The sequence below is a fragment of the Pteronotus mesoamericanus genome, unplaced genomic scaffold, assembly GCF_021234165.1.
Source record: "Pteronotus mesoamericanus isolate MK-2021 breed Mesoamerican mustached bat unplaced genomic scaffold, CSHL_Meso_final contig_24, whole genome shotgun sequence".
NCBI lineage: Eukaryota > Metazoa > Chordata > Mammalia > Chiroptera > Mormoopidae > Pteronotus > Pteronotus mesoamericanus.
In genome coordinates, this window is record NW_026555100.1 from 28,768,901 (window position 1) to 28,792,260 (window position 23,360).

A 23,360-nucleotide genomic window follows, 5' to 3' on the forward strand; every position below is an offset into this window, starting at 1 on the left:
ACTTTGGTCACAATCCACTTAATTCTGCTGACTGCGTTAATCTTTCTAAGAAAGTAAGTCCTTCTCCTGTGGCTTTTTTTGGGTTTTTTTTTTTTTTTTAGTTTCTCTTTTTGTATTTTGCTGTTATAACCTGTAATGAAGGTGTGTAGCCAGTAGCTATAGCTCTTCTTAACTAAGCGCCATCATAAAGTTTGTCTGTTGCCCATTTTGAAGTTCAGGTGAATACAGGCATAGCCAGAATGTCACGGCGTTGTCGTTGTCCTCCGGTCCCAGAGCTCTGTTCCTAACTAAACACTCAGAAAAGCATCAGGCCCCAAAGTAAGCCAGGGCTACATGCTGTGTGCTCCCACCTTCGTGAATCAGCTTCAGTGTAGGTTGATAACTGCCTTTTTTGTCATATTTAATTATGCCTTGAGGTTGTAGGAAAACTGAATTTATCACTGAAACAGACTAAGCAGCAAGTGTTCTGACATGTTTGTTGAGCAAATTATTATACCTGACAAAAAGTAATTACATGTACAATCAGGCCTGCAAGTAACTGGATAATTAAGAGTTAATAAATTGTCTAGGATATAAGTGAAGTGCCTCTTTGATTCTAGGAAAGTAAACTAAATATATTTCTTATAAAATTCTTTGAGTAAAGATTATAAAACCTATTATAAGATTAGAAAGAAATAAAATGAGTTAGGATGCAAACCCCCTGAAATAAAAACAATCAAGATATTGTAATTTTCATGTATTTAATAGAAACCACAGAGATCCTTATTTTCTGATTTCTGTAATGCTAAGTATGGTAGTCTAGTTACCATACTTAGTATTCCTTTGGGAATCCAAGACAAAAATGGTAAAGGGTCTGTATTTATATTTCAGGACATAAAACTGAGACCTTATGTCGAGAAAGCCAAACAAATGAGTATGCATTTGAAATTCAGTTTCCCACTTAACCAAAGATTTCTTGCGAGGACTAAAAACTGAGACTTCTACTTTTGTCACTGCCTGCTAAGGCATTACTAGAGAAAATAACTTATTTTCTTCATGAGGCAGCTGGGATTTAATGTTCTTAGTTTGTTTCATTTATCTCAGGTGGCCTGAGTTTCATTTTAAAGAATACACTGATAAAATGCCTCTCGGGGTTGAAGTTTTTAGGTATAATTTTAGTTTAACTTTGTTTTTTCAAAAGCAAAAAGTCAGTGTTTATAAATAATGGAAAATTATAAACAGTATATATTACTTGACTTACTAGAATTTTAAAGTAAAACATATGTGACTAATTTTATGGAAGGCTAAATTAATCCAGCTACTAGTTTCTCCAAGTTTTCATATGCCTCATTTTAAATCACAACCATGGGGAGAAGGGGGGAAGTATATCCAGTTAAGATTTTTACAAATGTCTTAATATTTAAGAAGTGGTTATTCCCTCCCCCTTTTCCTTAACAATTGAGTTATAAACGAGTATGTAAAGAAACCCCAGCAGAGTCTAGCTTTCTTCCTCCAAGCAACTACTCTCTCTACTATATCCTGGAGTATAGACACGTCAGTGTACAACTTTTCTTCATTGGCCAATCCATATTGTCTAACTTTGTTGTTCGAATTCTTCCAAAGTCAATTTAGACAAGCAGATCACAGTTTCTTCATTGCTTCAGTGAAGGGCAAGGACTCATCAGAGGGAAGTGAAAGAGTCAAGCGAACATCTCTCATCATAAGTTTCAAGGTTTGATTTCCTTAGTGTGGGAAGTCTGACCTCCATTGGTGAAGGCATTACATATGTACCTGTTATATAAGTATGGCAGATAATGTAATGAATCTGAACAGAAAACTCAGTGTATGCCCTGAGAATGTTTGTTTAACATGTTTGATGATGACACCACTGGTTTACAAAAGGTAATCTCAAGAGCAGAACTTTCGCTGTGAAATATTTTAGTACATTCACAAATTAAATCAGTCAATAAAATAGACTAGTCTGGCTTTCATAATAATTTTAAGACATTACTAAAAATTTGAAGATGTCTTAATTATTAATAGTTTACATATAAAGTAAGATAACATAGCCATTTTATTAGTATATAAGATGTGAGTTCAGTGTAGACATAAAAGTCAGTGTCAAAAGGTGGCCTATCCATTTCATCACAACATAGGTTTACTTGGTGTCTACTATAGTCCAGGTACTGGGCTAAATGTGAAGATATACATACTAAGCAAAATAAGTCACCAGTATCAAGGCACTTAACAAAGCATATTTTTAGGAGGAAGAAAAGGCACTTCAACTATTGGGATTTTGGAAAGAGACAAGGCTGAGGTAGCCATGAGTCACCCAACTACAGAAGGAATTAATTGATATGTGATTCTTTAGTGAGTAGACAGACACGTTAACCCACGATCTCAATGGGCTGTGAGATGTGTGGAGGGTACTCTGAGGACATGGGAGATGAACAGTTAACCCAACTAAGATCACGCGGTCTGAGGAAGCTCCCTGAGAGAGGTGAATCCAGACTTAAATTTTGCGCAATAAATAAGTTACCTGGGTGAAGAAGGAGAAGGGAGCTCCACAGAGAGAAGAAAATGATAAATGTCCTGGGGATCATAATAGTTTGTAAGAGATTTGTGAGTGTTCCTTGTTTAGGAGTTTAAACTACAAATCAGGGGAGGAAGCCAGAGATTGACCTGGAGCAGGTGCATAACTTTGCATGTCATGTTAAGCAACTTAAACTTTATCTTGTAAGATTTGGGAAGCCATTGGAGGTTTTAAGCAAATGAATGGTGGGATCAGATTTGTATTTTAGCTGGATCCCTGGCATCAGTGTGAAGGTTGGTGATCTGGAGTATTAGAAGGGAGAGGCAAAAGGGATGGACAAGACCAAAGGAGGGAGATTTCCGTGTCCGAACTAGGATAGTAGTAGTTGTAGGGATGGACAGTAGGAAGCAAGTGAATTCCAGAAATCTTTAGGACGTTAATTGAAACAATTTGGCAATACGTTAGATGTAGGAGTTGTAAGAGAGGAGTCACAGCAGACTGAATCCAGATTTCCAGTTTGGGTAATTAGGTTAAATGCTACCATTCGGTGTATGTATGACCCATCTCACAGTATCAGGAAGCTGAACAGATACTCTCCCAACTGAAGGTGCTAGAGACTAGAAAACGTGTTTGTTTGTTTTTTTTAATCATAAGAAAGAAGAAAAAACACATATAGCATTTATTGGGAAAAAAATCTGCGTATCAGTGGACCTGCACAGTTCAAACCTATGTTGTTCAAGGATCAACTATATTTGAAGTAAATCTACTTGAGGAGACTATCTGAAATGGGTTTTGTTTCCTTTTTGGATAATAATAGGGTCTTTTGTTTTTCAGAAATAGTGGATAAAAAAATTCTTGTTAATTATTAATATCTGTCTGCATTAATACAGAACTTTTAGTAAACTTTTTAAAAACACCTATTGTTAGTTGGGTTGAGATATATATCATAAATATTTTAAACCACAATAGCCAAAAGAATTATTTTAAAACTTGATTATATAAGGTACTAATATTCTTATATTACTAAATGGAGAATCAAAAGATACTCTTAAAAATTACATAAAAAATTTCACTCCCAGTTATATACTTGAGAGAAATAAAAACATGTTCACACATAAACTTGGACTAGAATGTTTTGAGCAATATTATTTATAATAGCCAAAAAATATAATTATATTAACTGTCGCCACCCAATAAATTCAATACAAATTTTTTGACAACAAATAACCAAAAATTGGAAATGATCCAAATGTTATTAACTAATGAATGGATAAACAAAATGTGGTATATCCATACGATGGAATGTTACTTGGCAATAAAAAGGAATGAAGTACTGACACACACTACAACATGAATAAACCTCGAAAACATTAAACTAAGCCAAAGAAACCAGTTACAAAAGACTATATGTTATATGATTTTTATTTGGGGAGTGACTGCTTATGGTTATAGGATTCTTTTGGGTGATAAAAATGTTCTAAAATTGATTGAGATGGCACATCTCTGTGAATATACTCAAAACCATTGATTTATACATTTTAAAAGGAAGGATTGTATGGTATGCAAAATATATCTCAAAGATGTTTTCCAAAAAAAATTGTAAAAAGTGATGTAACAAGAAATGGAAATTTAATTACATTAAAATTAAAAAGCAAAATATAGAGAAAATCTGTAATAGCTACCAAAAATAGAAAGGTGTTCTTAGTAAGATAAACCCTTCTATGTATTGGCTACAAGATTTTTAAAAAATCAGAAAAATCAGCATATTCATAGATACTGAGGTAATCACCAGAATTGCAAACAGAAGGAGTTAAACATGATTGCTTCTGAGAATGGGGATTGAGGGGAAGTAGACTGTTGTTTTTCATGATATACCCCATATAATTATTAACCATGTATTACATGATAAAACTAATTTTAATAAAATATTAACCACATAAAATTAATACATATGTATCTATATGTCATTTTACCCAGGTAGTGACCCAAAAATTCAAGATGAAGCAAATGTGGATGTGTATAAATCTGATTATGTAAATTCCCCTTGTTACCTCTTTTTTTTCCCCCCAGTGCCAAACCCACACAGTAGTTATCTAGGACTAATACGTAGCTTACCATCAGAAATACTTTAAGAACATTCTCCTTCTGCTGTGCACGGTTCACCTGGGTGAATTGACTTGTGGAGACCAATGCCTTTAAACAACCTCAGCAGCACAACATGCTCAAAGCTTGTGCCTGGTCCTCAGTAGGTGGGGTGGAAAGACTGCATGAGAGCAGGTTTGGCAAATGGGACGTTAGAAGAGGGCAGGCGTGAGTTAGGGCTCAGGTGTGTCAGAGAGCCAAAAGGCCTCCTGAGGGCAGAATGTGAGGGAGCGCGCTGGAGACTCCGTGCTGCCCCTTTCTCACTTTGCCCTAGCCCCTCCTGTCTTCTCCTTGAAGTTCTCTTCTGTGCTGCATGCGGAGTTTTCCAAATGTGCTATTTTCAGATAGCTGGAAAGAGGGTAAAGCCAGATGCTTTAAAAATCATAGGGAGCGCATCATTTGATTTCAACATCTATTTAGAAAAGGGACTTGTATTTTTCCCACCGTGCCTAATTTAGTAAGACCCATTTTTCTTGAATCCCAAGTGCCTGATTACTCATATTTCTTCCTTAAAGCTGTATTATGGTTTAGGATTTTTGTTGTTGTTTAAATCTCAGAAGCACTCTAAGAACCCTTGCTTTGGCTTTGCTTTTTTGGAGGCAAAGGAAAAATGATCTCCTGGTTTACTTTTGGAATCTGCAAAGCAACTCTGAGGTCCCAGGTGGATTTGGCATTTGGAAAAGGGACTTTGGGGGACGACGACGGTTGACCCTGAGCCCCCAGGTCACTGTTCACATTTACAAAAGCAAACCTGGTCTCCCCAAGTGCTTTTCTCTTGAGGTTGGCTTAACTTTATTTATCTTCTGTCTTGGGTCACTGCCCCTGAGGTGCTTCAAAAGCAAAACCCAAAAGACCCAAAACAAAGAAAGCTAAACCAGATTCAAGGAAAAAATGGCCTGGCACTCTGGGTTCACTTTTACAAAGGGAAAAAGGCACTACGAGTTCCATAGAATGGTTTTAAATCGGCCTAGATTCATTGTGTCATTTGCACAAAGTGATCTCACCAGGTCTGAGACCCCAGGTTTCTTGGGTGTAGACCTAGAGTGAGACTCAGGATGGGAAACTGTCAGCAAGCTAAATGTGATGACACAAACGAATTCTTCAGTGATTCTGAAGTGATTCAACTATTTTGAGCATATAAATGGGACCACCCATGTAACTATTTCTTTCTGTAAGCTGAATCTTTTTGTTTGGTGGACACACACAGGGAATGCTGAGGAAGTGAAACGTACAACTTTACTTACGAATATTGGCATAAATCCACTTTATGTTATCAGATTAGTTATGAAGGGTATTTTTGAATCCTTGGTGAAAAAAAAGGTAGGATACTAATTTTAGGTAATCTTATAAATCATGATGAGATAGAACTGAGGTGCATTATTTTGCTGTTCATTTTTATGTGATCCATACTTTGCTTACTTCCCAAAAGGATTTAAGGTGGAATTACTTTACTTGACTATTGGAACAAACCCATTTATAGAACTTAATACCAATTTTCATTATAATATGCCTGACTTTATCCTTTAATAAGTAATTGTAAAATTGCGTTTGGATAATCTAGGGGAGCTTTTTGTTTTTGTTCACATTTGATCTCCATCTTTGAATTTTTGGTATATGTGTAAACTAATAAATTCATCTGTTGAGACTATATCTTACTGTTTATTTACAAGTCAGAGAGATTTTGTGTGATTAATAATAAATGTATTATTTATGTATTGCCATCTTTAGGAAGTAAAACTTGAGATAGAGACGTAAGGTTTTCCATAATTTAGATTTTAATAATAAGGACGTAGTGCGTCCTGTGAAACCTGACCGAATGTGAGAGGCGTCCTCAAGGCAGCGACTGTTTGTGTGTCAGGTGTGAAGGTGTCAGTAGTTGTCCCATCATCCCTCCAGTTTCCTCATCTCTTCCTGTCACTCTCTGGCTCCAGAACAGTCATGTTCTTTTTAAACCATCCCAGAGATCAGGCATCATGCATCTTGGTCAAAGCAGGCATGGATAACAGCCTATAGACGTGGGCTCAGGCCATAAACCTGGCCTGGCGTCGTGTTAGTTTCATAATGACCTAGTTTCGTGTTAGACCTTCACTTCACAAGAATTGTACTTTAAAAAGTGAAAAAGGACCTGCAATTGTTACGAATAAGGGACAGTGGTAGACCTTTCAGAAATGTCAGTGTCCTGTCTCTAGGAAGAACATAGAACTCATTCAGCATTAAATCCAATGCTTTATTGTGAAGGAATCTGTCTTCTTCACCAATGCCCCAGGAAGATCCTGGGAGCGGTGGAGGGAAGTCCCTCGACTGCCTTCACTCGCCCTGCAGTTTGCCTGCAGGCCCTTTGTCAGAGGGCTGTCAGCGTAAGCCAGCGTGGTCTGTAGGGTGCTCATTTTTTGTACTCATGAAGCTGAAGAAAAAAACCGAAGTAAACTCGGAATGGTGGTCTGGCATCATCAATCAGTTATTTCTTGAATATCTGCTGAGTAGTTATACCCTGTTGGACACATTTTATGAGTTTTCCTGCTTAGTTTTGTGAAATGTGTTTCCATTAACTTAACCAATGCAGTATTATGCATTTGAAAAATCCTTACACACATGGAAATGAGAAACCAGAATGTGAGATCAACATACTCGTGGGCCCCGTATTTCCTCCCCACATACACCCATGTGTACCTTAGGGCATAGACAGTGCAATGGTGCTCAAGTCTACAGCCACTGGATTCGTGGGCTGAGAGTAATGAGCAAGCAGTCACTGGCTCCTACATAGATCAGTAGTTTCTGTGTATTCTCTTAAATTGATAGTAGCTTCCTCGTGTGTTATTGTGGTTTAAAGTATTAGGATTTTGTATGAATAGTTTTTTTTCTTTATAATTTCTTCATGTTAACATCAAAATATTATTTCCTTGTTAACTGCTTCTCTGCCTTCCTCACTTATAACGTAAACTCTTTGAGGACAGGGACTTCTTCAATACTATACCTCTGGTGCTAGCGGGTGGGCTGCCAATGTTTGTTGAATGAATAAATAAATGTTATCTACATCCTTGGCCCTTTTATCCATACTGGCAGTGCATTCCGTCACCATTAACGGTGCACAGTTATGCAGATTTCCATAGATATCTGTAACTTAACTCTGCACAATATGTATTTCTATAAAGGATTAGTGTAAATTTGTAAGCATGTAGATTAGATTTGTCCTCATGTGGACAGGTAGGTTAAGTTTTGTGGTTCCTGTAATTTCTAGAGATAAGAGATTTGCATAGGAGTGTCAGGCCATATGTGAAAATTGTAAGCATAATATATCTTTATCTAGGAAAGTCTGTTTTTGTGCTGTAGAAGAACCAGTTCTGTATTCACAGTTGGAGTTGGTGTAGGTTTTAGATTAATTAAATGGGCTCCTCCTTTCCCACCTGGGGGTAGATCAGCACAAGAGAAAAACAGACTTAGTTTAAGGCCTCTTCCTCTTGCAAATCCCAAAGGTCATGTTGCTAATGCCTTTTGGAAAGAAAGGGAGATTACAGCCAGTATACAGTTATTAAGTGTTACTTTCTGCCGACTGTGCGCATGCCCACACACACTTGTGCAAACACATACCTAACCTGAAAGAGGAATCCTTCAAAAAGAGGTTTTTGGTAACAACTCTGTGAGGAGTATTTGTTATTGAAATTTAATATATAAATATGTAAGCCTTATATCTGACTCTAGAGTTAATACATGTCCATTGTAGAATATTATGAAAATAAAGAATACAATAAGTTACCCATAATCCCATCACACAAATAACAGCCTTAACATTTTCTTAACATATTTTTAACATATTCTTAACATTTTCTCAAATGTTTCTCCCAGTCTCTTTTGATGGGTTTTAAGGTAATTTTAGTAGCAACATTTATTACAAGCATTTTCCCAAGCTATTTAAAATTCTGTGTAGACATCAATTTTAATAACCACATGATATTTGTCTTACAGATATACCTCACTACTTAATCACTCAATACTGAGATTTAGGCTGTTTTTCTTTCCTTCAGTTTTTTGATAACACAAGTAACATTTTTGAGATAATATCTTTTCTCATAAGGTTTTGTCCATTTTTATTATTGTTCCTGAATGGCCATTTTTGTAAGGTTCTTAAACATAAAAAAGAAATTGCATTGCAGAAAAGTTACACCAATTTACATTTTCACCATGGGAGAGTATGAAAGTAACTTTTCCTCCTTATGAAAGGAAGGAAAAATATACTTGTTGCAACAGTTAAAAATTACATAGAACTTTAAATAAGTTCCCTTTTCTTTTTTAGACAGTATATTCTTTTAACATTGTGTCAGTGTAGTTTTTGTACCAGTGTTCCAAATATTGGTATGGCCTAGAATGTTGTCTGATAGAAAATAGAATGGCTTTTAATATTAGTACTTAATAATTTCATGGTAGAATTTTCCTCCTCTTTAAAGAAATTCTCTATTAATAGCTGTATGTTGGATGGGAAAATAGTCCAACAAGTCCATTACCTTCCTGAGGAAGAGCTCGTTTGCTGTAACCTTTCTTCAGGTTTTACCAGCCCAGAGGCTGTATCCCTTTCATATGTAGTGGGTTGGCTTGCATATCTGTCCTAAATGCAAAGGCTTCATTCATTTGAAAGCAAAAGCAATGTGCTCCTTATGTATAAAGTGAGTTAAAACAAAAAAATAAGGAATAATATAAAAAATGAAAGAAGGTAGTAAGTAAAGCATTTCGTTTTCTGAAACAATTCAAATGGGGATAGGAAGTTGGTTTTAAATGGCTTAAAGGGGATTAGGGTTTTAAAGTTGGATGAGGAGTTTGGTGCTTTGGTTTAGGGATGGCATTGCTTTTAAAAGATTACTTCCATATTTGACAACAATTCTAACTGGAGATTATAAAGCAAATAGTCAATTTTAAAACATTATGGAAAACAAGAGGGTTTCTTTGTTGTTGTTGTTTGTTTATACAAAATGATCGCCTAGAGTTAACATGCTGAGTCCTGAAACCCTCTTTTCATAATACTACTGCAGATCTATCACCAGGGAGAATCCAGCAGAGGTTGTTTAATGCACTTAATTGAGATTATCTGAGCTTTTGGTTTAAATTACTTTGGGAAAGTCTAGATGCAAATGGCTTCTTAGAAAGGTAAACATACTTAACCTCTGGGAGAAAAGGTTCAATTTAAGTTCTTTAAAATTCTTCAGTTAGTAGCACCAACTCTTATTAACTTTGCATATGACCTGAATAATGTGTAAAGTTTAAATCTCTGTATCTAGTATAGTTAATGTAACTATATTAACAGTGTTTCATTATTTTACAATTATTTGAAAATACAGTCAAGTATTTTACTAGAAAAGCAACTCCTGACAATTTTAATAATTTTAAAAGTAAAAAGACAGTAAATACTATTTTGGTTATAAGTGTAGTTGATGAAGTTTTTTATTCTGTTTTATCTAAGAAGCAGGTGATATTAAAATGGATTGAGAATGGCATATACTTTATGTATTAGCTCTCAGTAAATAGTCAAAAGTTGGTTTAACATTTCCCCCATCTTTCTCAGCTCCTTGACCTGTTTATGGTTTGGGATTGGTCTACTTATCTGGCTGATTATGGACAGCCAGCTTCTAAGTACCTCCGGGTGAATCCAAACACAGCTCTTACTCTTTTGGAGAAGTGAGTATATTCTGAAAACTTTTTTACAAAACATTTTAGCATTTTGTGACTCAGTGATAATTGAAGAACTAGAGATTTTCATCAAAAGAGAAATGTCTAAAGGGAGCTTAAAAGCTTAGTACAGTTTAATGACCAAAACATGAGCCTCTTTCTTGCCCTTTAATGTTGATGTAGATTTATATGAGATTGCTGTTTATGTTGATATGAACAAAACATTTTTCCTATTGTATCCACAACAGTAGGTTTAATTGGCCTTAGAAATATGTTTACTTGAGACAAGTGAGAAATTGGAACTATCTTTTTATACTATAACATAGGAAACAAGTTATTTTCTAAAATGTGACTAGGAATTGGAATGTTGCTACCAGTGAGTGCAATAAAAATCCTGCCTTTATGAATTTGGGTTTTTTGCAGGTAGATAAACGTGTGATTTAAAAAAATAATATAGTCAGGTCTGAAAAAACAGGACACTGGTACCTACTGTCCAATTAAAAATAATACAGGTTTAGGTGCTGCTTTTCCCTCAAGTTATGTGGCAGGGTTTTTTTTTTTTTTTAATTAAAAAATTTTTAATTATTAAAATTTTCACTTATTGAATTAAAAGTCTGTATTATTTTCCCACATTTCAAAATGTCTATGGTGTATTTTACTTGAGAGGAAAAAGGGACTGTTTAAAATAAACATAAATTTATTTTACAGTACCATGAAACACTACTGGGGCAAAAAAAAAATGGTTGCTTTATATTTTCTAATGTTGTTTTTCCTTTCACTTTGTCTTGCTATGAATGTAATTTGCAGAGTTAACAGAGGGTATGTATTTTAGTATACTTTATGGAATGCTACTAGAAAATAGTATGACATTAGAAAACTTAGTATACTTTAGAGTTACATACTAATGCAAAAACACCACTTTATATAGCATGTAGAATAAAAGCTGCTAATTTTGTGTGTGGCTGCCATTTCCATAATTTTATTCATGCTTACTTTCTTTGAAATATATTTTTCAAGCATAGGATTAGTGTGAAATAGTTCAGAGCACGCCAAGATATTTTTATTGTGACACTGTAGCTTATGATTTCCTTTTACTAAGCTTCTTTATTCACATATATTCCTAGGATGAAGGATACTAGCAAAAAGAACAATATATTTGCGCAGTTCAGGAAGAATGATCGAGACAAACAGAAGTTGATAGAGACAGTCATGAAACAGCTGAGAAGTTTGGTGAATGGTATGTCCCAGCACACATAGACTTCACATCCCTTGCACTCAGTGACACCAAATTTGTGACTGAACATTGATCTCTAACAGGCACTGGTTATTATAACAGCATTTTGTTTGCAGAATTAAAAAATACAATGGAGAAAAGATAGTGATGAGAGCTGAAACAAGAAACAATAATAAATATCATTTGTATGGATTTTTAAATAATTGAATACTATTTTATATATGGAAAATGTGACATTAATTTTTTCACTTTTAAAAATATGTATAAATCTGGTAAAAATTGTATATGAAACTGATTGTAAATACATTGGAAAAACTTATGCTTCTACATGTAAGTATCTTTTTTTATTCAAACTTCAGTGGTTTGTTTTTTTCATCAGTATGTGGTTTTAGAATGTAATCATGTCTGATATGGGAATATTTCACTGTCATTTTCTGACTTTTAGCTTTTTTCACCTAAATATGCTCTATGCAGATAAAAATTTTCTAATTTTGCTGATTCTGAGGGGGAAATAGACAAATATTTAAAGGTTTCCAAAATCAAACTTGATTTAAATCCGTAAGAATGTGAATTATTTGTTCTCCTTGGGTGGTTTAATGTGATCATTCTGAGTATGAAAACAAGGTGTTAGAATTTCTAAAGATGCAGTGGTTCTGTTCAGCAGGGTTAATATTTCTAACTATATTGTTTGTAGCTGACCCCATTCTAGAATTTATTTGGTTTGGTTTGGGTCACGTTAAGAGAGGACAGGAACTAAGTGGGGCTAACCACTTCAGGTGCAGCTTGTGCGAGGGTGGATATGTTCTTACACACGTTACCACAGGGGTCAGGTTACGTTCTTCAAACAGCAGATCTCAGTACCGTATCCTCCTTGTGGAAACAAGGCAAACCGAATGAACTCTGGAAAACCTGAAACCAATGTACATTTTTCCTTTGTGTAAATTACCGTGATCCAAATACTAACATCAGTCTGATCCTTACTTTCTCTTCATTGTATTTATGCTAAATAGTCCTTCTGCATTTTCAGGGTTTATGCCTGTAAGATACTTATTACTTGACTCTGTAAAATAAATGTAAAGAATTATATGTACATTTCTTGATTTTGTGATGAAATATAAAAAAGGTTGAGCAAGTTCTTGAAAATGAGTTGTTGCATCTATTCAGAGCTTCCTGTTTTAAAGCAACAGCGTCCTTAAGAAAGGTTCTTATTCCCTAGCTATTGGAATGGGGGTATCACCAAGACAAAAACAAAAAACAAAAACAAACTAAAAAAAACCCACATTTATTCTTTTGACTATATCTTTTCCTAAGGTTTTTCACATTTTTAAAAAGTATTACATGGAAAACATGGTAACTTTTAAAAGTTACTAGAGGAGCGGCGAACAACTAGCTAGCCCTCTTTGAAGACTGTGGAATGCGGCTGCCCCTCGCGTGCCTTACCCAGCCCTCCAGGGCATGGGGGACCTCCCGGCTTTGGCGAGGCGTCCAGGATTCGGAGAGCCGTCGGCTTTGCGCCGCTTGGAGCAGGCTACTGTGGGTCCGCAGCTGGAATGGTCTGGAGGAGTTCACTTTACTGTACTCCCCATCCCTCTGGTTGCGCTGTAGAGACCGAGATGCGCGCGTCGTGGGGCATTTGGAGCCCCCTGGCTCGCCAAAAGTACAGGAAGCAGCCCTCTAGACTGGGGCGGGGCTCTCCAGAGAGGGAGGAAACGGCGAGTTTGGTCCTCGAGACCCCAGAGGAGCCCGTGGATATCTGCTCTTCTTGGGTCCTGGCAACAATGACACTACCATCTTTTCAAGGATTCCTGAAGTGGTAGATTAGAGACCAGGGATGGATGGGGATGTCAGAGAATCTCGACTCCGGGTGTATTTGTAGGCGCTTGCGATGCCTAGGTTGGCATCAAAGACCGCAATTCCCCTGAGAGGGAAACAAGGCAAATGGGAGAAACCCCAGCCCTTAACTTGGAGTGCGGGGAGCGGGAGAGGCACCTAGAAGTTGGAGGGTGTGGACCCCAGGGACAAGTGAGCGCTCTGCTTGTCCACCACGGAGCCCCTGCGTCCAGCCTGGGAGTTCTGGCGCCGAACCCGCAGACCCCGCCCGAGGATCTGCGCTGGGAGCCCCGGCCGCGCTGCAGTGCCGCCGCGGCTGCCACGCCCTGCTCCTAGCCCCTCGGGGAGCGTGCTGCTGCCCACCGCCTCCAATCGTTACTCTGCGTAGAGCTCTTTAAATATGCATAGGCACGTCACGTCGTGTGAAGCAGGATCGGTCTGTTGGGAGGGAGCCAGTGTCTATATAATGTGTCCAGGGTGGGCCGAGAAGGGTTAACAGGCTGGGGGAGAGAGAGAGGTGGGACAGGGGTCCACAGCCCCGGTGATCGAAGCCCGGGTTGGCAACACCGGTAAGTTGTTCCCCTCTTTGCCCGCCCTTGCTGCCTCTATCAAAGGAGTGCTGGCCCCGGGAGGAGGTGGGAGGTGCCCATGGATGCCAGGCGTGAGGGTCCTGAAGCAGCCTGCACCCTGAGAGGGAAGGTCTTGAGCACGCGAGAGCGCGCGCGCACGCGGGCCTTGAGGAAGGCACGTACCCTGAGGGCGTGGGGTCACTGCTGTCGTATACTCTTCCATCCTGCTTTGAGAGCCAAGTCCTTGGCCGAGGTTATAACTCTCGGTCTTGGCTCCCAAGTCCCAGGATCTTTCCGGACAGAACGGGTGAGCACTGCGCGTTGACCACTCCCCAGCTCTTTTGCCCCGGAGCTCTGAGCGGCCTGGCCCCCGGTAGGCTCGCCATGTTCCCCTGCGGACTGAGCTGCCTGTCTGTGCTGGGGGCGGCAGGCACCGCTCTCCTGTGCGCTGGCCTGTTGCTCAGCCTGGCCCAGCACCTCTGGACCCTCCGTTGGACGCTGAGCCGGGACCGGGCCTCCTCCCTGCCCCTGCCCAAGGGCTCTATGGGCTGGCCCTTCTTCGGTGAAACGCTGCACTGGTTAGTTCAGGTGAGCAGTCGGTCGTTCTCACCCCACTATGGCCCCTTCTGTCCTGGCTCCCACTGGACCTTCATCACTCTCAGTGTTCCCAGGGTTCGTAGCCAGCCTCTTCCCGTTGCCTATGGAGCACACACTGCCCTCGGCTTCGCTCTGCTGCTCCCTCGAAAGGACCGTCTGTCACCGCAGTTCTCAGCGCTACTTAAACACGTCCCAACGCAATGCGAGTGAACAGAAGGGTTCTAGGAAGGAGTTTGAGGAGCATGCATAGAACCAGGAGTCAGGGGGCGTCTCAGCCGTGAGCCCTTGGAAGCTCACATCCCCATTCTGAGCCTTACTCTCGTCCTTTGACCAAACGGAACAGGAGCATCTACATTCCTATAGCGTAGCTGCGAGGCCCATTTGAGACCTTTGTAAAGAGTAACGCTCAGGCCTGGAGCAGGGGGTGGTTATCCAGGGACGGTTGGGAGCCCTGGGCCAGATTCCCAGCGGCCCCAGCCTTCTTTGCTGCGCCTCGCGCAGGGCTCGCGTTTCCACAGCTCCCGCCGGGAGCGCTACGGGACAGTGTTCAAGACGCACCTGCTTGGCAGGCCGGTGATCCGCGTGAGCGGCGCCGAGAATGTGCGCACAATCCTGCTAGGCGAACACCGTCTTGTGCGCAGCCAGTGGCCACAGAGCGCGCACATCCTACTGGGCTCGCACACACTGCTCGGCGCGGTTGGTGAGCCACACCGGCAGCGGCGCAAGGTGAGCCAAAGCCAAAGGAGGGGTCGTCGGGACATCAGACCCGTGGTTCTCGGGCGCCTGCTGAGGGCTAGGTCGGAACTAAGTGTTAGGGGTACAGTACAAACCTGGCCGGGACCCCTGGCTAAAGAGTGGGTGGCCTTGGGCCAGTCCCTTACCTTCTCTTAGGTTTTTAAGTACAGGATTAGGATTTAAAAGTTCCTTTCATCTCTGACCTTCTCTAACTCTGATACCAGAAGAGCCGGAAACAGATTGGAGAGTCGTTAGGGACGACTTGTTGAAGGAGGACTCGACAGCTGGAGTCTAGATTGGTGGGAGGGACTGTACATCAGAAAAGAACTAGGGGGAATGGCGAGAGCAAAAGCCATAACGTGTAGGTCCGAGCCACTTAAAAAAGGAAGAAAGGCCCGAAATTGGCTCCTCTGGAATAGCCAAGCAGAGGAGGCCAAACCGTGGTCAGGGCTCAACCCTCGCGCTCCCTGCAGGTTCTGGCACAAGTGTTCAGCCGCGCGGCGCTGGAACGCTACGTGCCCCGCCTACAGGGGGCGCTGCGGCATGAGGTGCGCGCCTGGTGCGCAACTCGCCGGCCTGTCAAGGTCTATGAGGCTGCCAAAGCCCTCACCTTCCGTATGGCCGCGCGCATCCTACTGGGGCTACGGCTGGACGAGGCGCAATGCGCGGAGCTGTCCCGAACCTTCGAGCAATTTGTGGAGAACCTCTTCTCGCTGCCCCTGGACGTGCCCTTCAGCGGCCTGCGCAAGGTATTGCCACCCCAGCCTCCTACCTTCCTCTTGTGGCTCCCTTGGTGTGTCCCACGCGTCACCTCTGTTGAGGGACAGGGGCACAATCCAGGGAGGGGAGGCAGCGTGGTGTGGCAGTGGGCGCTGAGGTTGCCCTCTGCCCTGACATGCTGTGTGACCCGAGGCGGGCCACACACCCTCTCTGGACAGAGGGGTAGTGCTCCAGCCCCAGAAGCCTTGGACCTCCCTTTGGATACTCCGTGGCAGGCGCGGGCCAGTCGGCCCAGCCCCTCCCCAGAGCGGCGCCTCCTGGCTGGGCCTCCAACTCCCCTTTGGAAGCTCGGACGGCTGCGGAACGGATGGGAGCTTTAGGGCTGCAGACACGCCCCTGGCCCAGCCCGGCGCCAGCCCGGGTAGGAAAGGGGTGGGTGCCGGCTCCCCGCCCGCGTCCCCAAGCCGCTAGTTTCCGGATCAGAGAACCATGGCCTCTTCAGAGTTCAGAGCGAAGGGCGAGGCCCAGGAGCGGCTAGGAAGCCCCATTCCGCCTTTCCTCTCTCTCTGAGCTGGGGCTTCTCTCTGCCAATGCAGTGGTTTTCAGTCACCTGGATAAAAAATAATAGTTATGTATAAAGGGGCATTATATGGGCTGATCACCTTGGATACGTTTCCTGATTTAATCCTCTCAACCTGCAAAGTGTTATTCTTATTTTGTTGATGAAGAAACTGAAGCTCAGACAAGTTAAATAACTTACCCAAGATCACGCAGCTTAGTAGAGCGGGGCAGAGAGGTAGGGTTTGAACCTGATCTACTCTGACTACAAAGCTCAAGCCCTCAACTGCTTTTGCTATACTTGCTCCCTGAACCCTGGAGAGCCACCCCGGCCCTCTTACCTACCACCTTTCAGAGGCTAATGCTTAGAACATCCCAATGTGTCCTCTAAGCCAGAGCTTTTCTGGATGCATCAAGGGATCCCTTGCTCTCTTCGCTGGTGCCTATGGTGCTGCCTGAGCCCAGTGCAAGGGAAAGGCAATAGGCTGACTTCACCCCCACAACTTTGTGTCCGGCATGGACACTGATGGCTGTGTGACTCTGGGCAACTGCTTGAACCTCTCTGGGCCTCAGCGTCCTACCCTAAGGACCAAAGAAACTGCCAGCTTCAAAGGGGCTTGTGATAATCAAGAGAGAAGGATGTGTCAGGAAAGTGGAAAAATTCCTGGGCATTTATTAAACCTCTTCTATGTGCCAGGCATGGAGCTAAGCTGGGAAACTGCTAACACCAGGCACTCAGCAGAGCCAGAGCAGCCCTGGGAAGATTGGGGATGCGGGGTGGGAGCCCAAGCCTGGTCCCCGCAGCCTTCCCATCCCACCTCCCTTCTCTCCCCATGCCATAAGGGCATCCGGGCAAGGGACCAGCTGCATCGGCACCTGGAGGAGGCCATTGCAGAGAAGCTTCATGAAGACATGACCGGGGAGACAGGTGATGCCCTGGCCATGATTATCCACAGCACTAGGGAGCTGGGCCACGAGCCCTCAGTGCAGGAGCTGAAGGTAAGTGGTGAGAGGTCTCGCCTTCTCCTCTCTTTTGCATTCCTAGCAGGGTCATAGCCCCACTTTAAGCCTTAGTCACTCAGGGCAAGGGGGAAAAGAAGACTAGGCTTTCAGTCCTGGCTCAGCCACACCCACTCTCAGCAGGTGCCTAGAAGACTTGAATCCTAGGCCCTTCTGGGCTCAAACAGCTCCACTCCTCCTTCCTCTTCTCTGTCACTTCATGCCTTTGCCTCTGCTGTCCCTGTATGCCCCCCACCCTCACAATGAAGCCCTCTTCACTTCTTTTCTCTACAAATCCTAAGGGCTCAAGGTCAAACTCCAAATCTTCCTGGAAGCTCCCCACCTCCCATGAGGCACCTTGGTACCTGGTACTTCTACCTGTCTGTCTACTGCGGGATCCCCCAAAGAACTGGAACCGTTCCCCATGTATGCATAGCATGCAGTAGAGGTGGGGGAAGATTTGGACCAGCCCCCAGGACCTGCTTGACAACCCAGAAAAACAGTGGAGAAGTTGGGGAGCAGGAGACCATTAGAAATGGAAACACTTGAGCCCCTCTGAAGGCAATGCCTATCCTTTCTCTAGGCCTCAATGCCCCGTTTCCACCAGCCTCAAAGTGTCTTAGTTTCTTCGCTGAGGATGGGGCTAATAATCTCCACCCTGACTCCTGGGTGGCTGTGAAGTCTAGAAGAGTCAGGCGGTTAGAAGTAGATGAGCTGCCCAAGGGTAGGAACAGTTCTGGGTGGTGAGGGGAGTGGTGTGGAAATGAGTGGACAGTCCCACTGCCTTGACAGGGATGGGAAGGGGTTGTCCCCGGTTTCAGAAGGAGACTTTTTTTCTTGTCTGGTACTCTGGGCAGGTCAGGCAGGCTACGCCTCTTCAGGGAGGATGTGAGGGCTGGCATCAAGGTCTCTGTCCTGGCTTCCCATCTTGTTCCGGGCAGAAGGCCTTGGACCAGGCCATTCATTCCACAAATATTGTGTGCCTAGTCAGTGTCAGGCGCTGTGCTGGGCCTGGGGATTTAGGAAAGATCAAAACACAGCCCCTCCCCTTGAGGTGCAGGAGGGGCAGAGTACACTTTCATCTTATGATCACACACATCAGTGTATAAACACACACTGTGGTTGCTGCCAGGAAGGAAGACAGGGAGTCCGGAGGGCAGAGCAAGCATTGCGGGCTAGGGCCCGGAGGAGGAAACCACCGGCCCCTCCTCTGGTTTTCCCGGGCAGTGCAGACCAGAAAGGGATTTAACCACTCGCTGGGACCGCTCCGCCGAGCGCGAGGAAGAAGCCATGTTGCCCGCATTGGTGCGAGGCTGGGGCTGCGGCTGCAGGCACCTTGCTCCGTTCCGCCGCACTCCTTATCAGGAGCCCCACACGGGGGGCGGGGGAGCACCGCCCCGCGCTCGAGAGCACGGGGCTGCTCGCCCCATTCTTGGGACCACTAGCTGCAGGGATATTTCCAACCCTGCAAAACGGGGGCAGTAAGGGTGCCTCATAGGACCGGGGTGAGAATGGAATGAGTTAATATACTGAAAGCACTAAGAGTAGCACACAGAATAAGTTCCTAGCATTATCTCTGGGGACCCTCCCAAGGCAAGTGGACAGATCCTGCTTTTGTCCTTTGCTCTTGTGGCTTGTTCAAGGGGGCAGATGGGTTTCAACTGACTCCGGGACCCTCGCAGGTAGCCGCTACGGTGGCACATCCCGGGCTCTCTGGCCTTTGCCCAACGGTCCATCTGGGCGCTTTACATCTCGATCGGGAGGCCGCGGCCCCGCTGACGGAGACTCAGCGCCGCCCGGGCTGTCTTGCAGGAGTCGGCTGTGGAGCTCCTCTTCGCTGCCTTCTTCACCACCGCCAGTGCCAGCACATCCCTCGTCCTGCTGCTGCTGCAGCACCCCGCGGCCGTCGCCAAGATCCAGCAGGAGCTAGCGGCGCAGGGGCTGGGGCGCGCGTGCAGCTGCGAGCCGAGGGCCGCGGGGGACGGCGCGGGGTCCTGGCCCCACTGCGGCTGCGAGCCAGACCTCAGCCTGGCGGCGCTGGGTGGTCTGCGGTACGTCGACTGCGTGGTCAAGGAGGTGCTGCGCCTCCTGCCGCCGGTGTCCGGGGGCTATCGCACAGCACTGCGCACCTTCGAGCTCGACGTAAGTGCGCTCGCTGCACCCCGCCCCCTGCCGCCGGCAGCCTGCTGCGGTGCCTGGGCGGGGGGGGGGGGGGGAGGTGGGGAGGTGGGGGATTAAGACCGCCAAGTCTTCTCTTTGCCTCCCGGAGCCTCCACTTTCCCACCTGTAAAGTGGGCTGAGCCCTGTTCTATTTCCCCAGATCCATGGTTGAGGGGCTGAAGCCTAGCGAGCGCCTGGTGAGCCGACAAGGTTAGGGACTCCATATTCTTATGATTTGGGCAGCTGTGGAGGCTGGTCAACTTGATTAGACCCAAGTTTGAGAATAAAAACTTTTCTCCGCGCGGCATCCGCCCCCCCCCCCTTAGCCAGTGAGTCTGGGTGGAGTACAAAGAGCTCCCCTGAATGTCCCGTACCCCGCCCCTCTGACTCCTTCACAAGATCAAGGAACCGATCATTGTTACCTGTCCAAGGCCTTCGCTAAAGATTCCGGAAGAACGGGACAATGAAAATATGGGTTAGATTCTCTTAATGATCTGACCAGGCTGGCATGGTCAGGGCAAGAAGTTTAAGATATAGGCCTGGCTCCATCTCTGTGAAACCTGGGACAGCTCCCACCTCACTCAGGGCTTCTGTTTACTCTGTGGAAGGAAGCCGTCTTGATCCCTTCCAGCTCTGACACTCCAGGTGGCACCAGGCTGTGCTACACAATGGCAGGATCTGGGAGTGGAGCCCTAACTTGGCAAAGGTGCTTGCCTGAACAGCTGTCTCAGTCCCTTCTCCCCCAGCTCAGTTCCTGGGAGGCTCCAGGCAAAACGGGCATCTCCTTCCCTGACCCTTATGTAAAACAGCAAACATCCCTGGTGCATTGCATCCCAGGATCCCGGGCACAGTGCAGACTGGAGTGCTGCCCTGGAGGACCTCATCCTGGGGAGAAAGGGGGCTGGGCCTACAGTTTTATCCCGAATGTGGTGTGGAATGATCTGTAGTCCTGGATGACATCATAACACTTTGGGGGTTGGGATTTGAGCTGGAGCAATAAAGGATTAGGGCGGGGACAGCACACCACAGAGAGGGGACAGCCCCCACAAAGGCGGGTGGATTAGTGAGGTGTTTAGAAGTGTATTGGATGTTGCATCTTGGAATTCAGATGTCATTCTGCAGGTGTTAGTGTGCCTACAAGACCACAGGGAAAGGGGGGAGGAGCACAGGTCCCCCAGTGTGAGCAGCGCTCAGGGGTCTCAGCCATCCAGTTTACAGATGGGAAAAAGGAGGCTGAGGGAGGAGAGCGAGAGAGCTCCTTGGCAATTCTAAGATCTCTCTGCTGTTCGGAGAGTCTCCTAGTAGGCCCTGTGGAGTCTGTTCAGGCAAGGGAAGCAGGAGAGTTGAGGTAGGAGGACACATTAAACAGTGAACTAGTTCAGAAAGCTAGAGGCACTCAGAGGGAACATAAAAGCTGCTTCCCAACATCTTAGGACTCCCCAGTTTAATTCTCATGTGCACTTTCTTAAAGTGTAGCTACCAGACCTAAACATTATTATCTTACAGCGGATGGATAGGAAGGACAGAGAGGCAGTTTTCAGTTCAGTGCAAAGAAAAACTTTATAATTGAGCTGGCCCCTGACAAAAAAACGGAGGTCTCTATCATTTGTTCCAGCGTAGGCAGCTGGTAGGCGCAGAACTAAAACTTAGTTCCTGGGCTAATGTCAGAAGAAAAAAGATAAAAACAAAACAGTGAAACATAAGTAACAACAGATTACATTTACTGACCACCAACATATAGGCCAGACCCATTTATTTTATCCTCACAACAAAAGGAGTATTTTTTAAAATTTTACTTATTTATTTATTTATTTATTACAATTAAGAAACTGAGGGCTCAGAGAGATCGAGTAGTTAGCCCAAGGGCACACAGCTCACCAGAGAAGGAACTGTGATTGGAACGCAGAGTGACCACTCTTCCGGGAGAGACTCAAATTCCTGGTAGTTTTCAGAATTCTGTGTGATGTGCCCAGGGTGGAGGGTCGTCAGTTCAGGCCCGGTTTCCAAGTGCCTTGTGATCAGGCAGGTCTCCTCACCTCCCCACAGGGCTACCAGATCCCCAAGGGCTGGAGCGTGATGTATAGCATCCGGGACACGCACGAGACGGCCGCGGTATACCGCAGCCCGCCCGAGGGCTTTGATCCCGAGCGCTTCAGCGCCTCGGGGGAGGATGCACGGGGCGCCTCGAGCCGCTTCCATTACATCCCCTTTGGCGGAGGTGCGCGCAGCTGTCTCGGCCAGGAACTGGCGCAGGCAGTGCTCCAGCTGCTCGCAGTGGAGCTGGTGCGCACGGCGCGCTGGGAACTGGCCACGCCTGCCTTCCCCGCCATGCAGACCGTGCCCATCGTGCACCCGGTGGACGGGCTGCAGCTCTTTTTCCACCCTCTCGTGCCTTCGGCATCGCGAGATGGGCTACGCCTCTGACCCGCTGCGCTGAGATATGACTTGGCCAGTGGCATTGGCGCAATCGTAGCGCCACCCTTCTGCGCTTCTCTGGTGCCAAGTCGTGCACTAAGTTATTCGTTCAACAAACGGTCAATGAACGTGTCTCTGTGCGGGACTCTGATGAAGGGGGAGCGCAAGCCACCGCCGCAGAAGTAGAGAAGAGCCCAGGCCGGTGAGAAGTTGTCTCTTGCGCATTCTGCACCCTTAGGAAGGAAAGGTCGTTCGCCAAGCTTAAGCTCTTCCCAGGATCCCGAAGCAGGGATACAAGGAACAGATTTACATTAGAAACTCTCTCGCCTGGACACCCTCGCCTTTCTGCCCCAAACGGGGGAGGGTGATTGGATTGAGCGGCTGCTGGGTGTATTGCGCCTCGTGGACTATGCCAGAGACTCAGCACGCACGGCCAGGGCTGCAACCCTTGCGCGGAAGCGGGGACGCCAGTAGCACATCCCTGGCCTGGCTTTGGGCCATAGGAAGACACGCTGAGAAGGCTCCCAACGGAAGGCCCCCAGGCAGTCGGCCTCCACATAGTGCGCCATGGCCACTCTGCGGGTCTCGGCGGAAACTCAGAATTGTGGGCGTCTCCAGAGCTCTAAACGGCTCAACATCACCGGATTCTGCTGGCGACTTCTTAAAAGAAAAATTCCTTCTTCAAGAACTCCTTTAATCTTCCCATTTATATGGGAGAATAGGCACACTTATTCTCTAAGTCTGGATTATTTTCATGGGAGGTTGAGACATACTCAGAGAGGTTTGGGATATTTGTACCAAAAACAGGAAGGCCAAAAAATAGTTTACTGGCAACAGTTGAGCGAGGAGGCTGGGCTTAGTTGGGCAGCTAGCTGTTCCTTGATGGAAAGGCATGGAGTGGAGAGTGGGGGGACACCCAGGAAAGACCCCCCCAAACTCCCACCGCAAGAACCCCCTCAGCCTATACCTAGAGAGGTGCGGGGAGCTGGAGCAGCCTGGGACTCAGACCATGGACAGACTTCCCTGCTGAGCACAGGAAGTCCTAGGAGATGGGCTGTGAATTATCTTCATTAGAGCTGGCTGCAGGGACCTTCTGGGTCACTACCCCCACCTCCTTTATTACAGAGGATAAACTGAGGCAAAAGACCCACCTGAGACCCACCTGAGAGGCCTCTGCACTCCTGGACCAGTGCTTTCCCTCACCCAAATCGCTTAACCCCTCTCCTTCCTTCAG

At 45.1% G+C, this 23,360-nt stretch overlaps 2 protein-coding genes across 5 annotated transcripts in view; both read left to right on the forward strand.

Moving 5' to 3' along the window:
• The window catches only part of EXOC6 (exocyst complex component 6), a 169,725-nt gene extending 157,039 nt beyond the window's left edge, over positions 1-12,686 (forward strand). For 2 of the 4 annotated variants that reach the window (XM_054572861.1, XM_054572864.1), the window contains exons 21-23: positions 10,206-10,318; positions 11,117-11,128; positions 11,434-12,686. In XM_054572861.1, the coding sequence (XP_054428836.1) occupies positions 10,206-10,318; positions 11,117-11,128; positions 11,434-11,566 (258 nt within the window). In that variant the 3' untranslated portion in view covers positions 11,567-12,686. The remainder of the gene's footprint in view (positions 1-10,205; positions 10,319-11,116; positions 11,129-11,433) is intronic. The other 2 variants (XM_054572863.1, XM_054572865.1) reach the window with 1 other exon arrangement.
• A 1,640-nt stretch (positions 12,687-14,326) lies between these two features.
• LOC129069825 (cytochrome P450 26C1) lies at positions 14,327-22,135 on the forward strand. The gene is made up of 6 exons (XM_054572470.1): positions 14,327-14,530; positions 15,041-15,265; positions 15,748-16,023; positions 17,396-17,551; positions 19,364-19,693; positions 21,758-22,135. Exons 1-6 carry the CDS (start codon positions 14,327-14,329, stop codon positions 22,133-22,135), a joined length of 1,569 nt encoding a protein of 522 aa, XP_054428445.1.
• Positions 22,136-23,360: the final 1,225 nt, after the last annotated feature.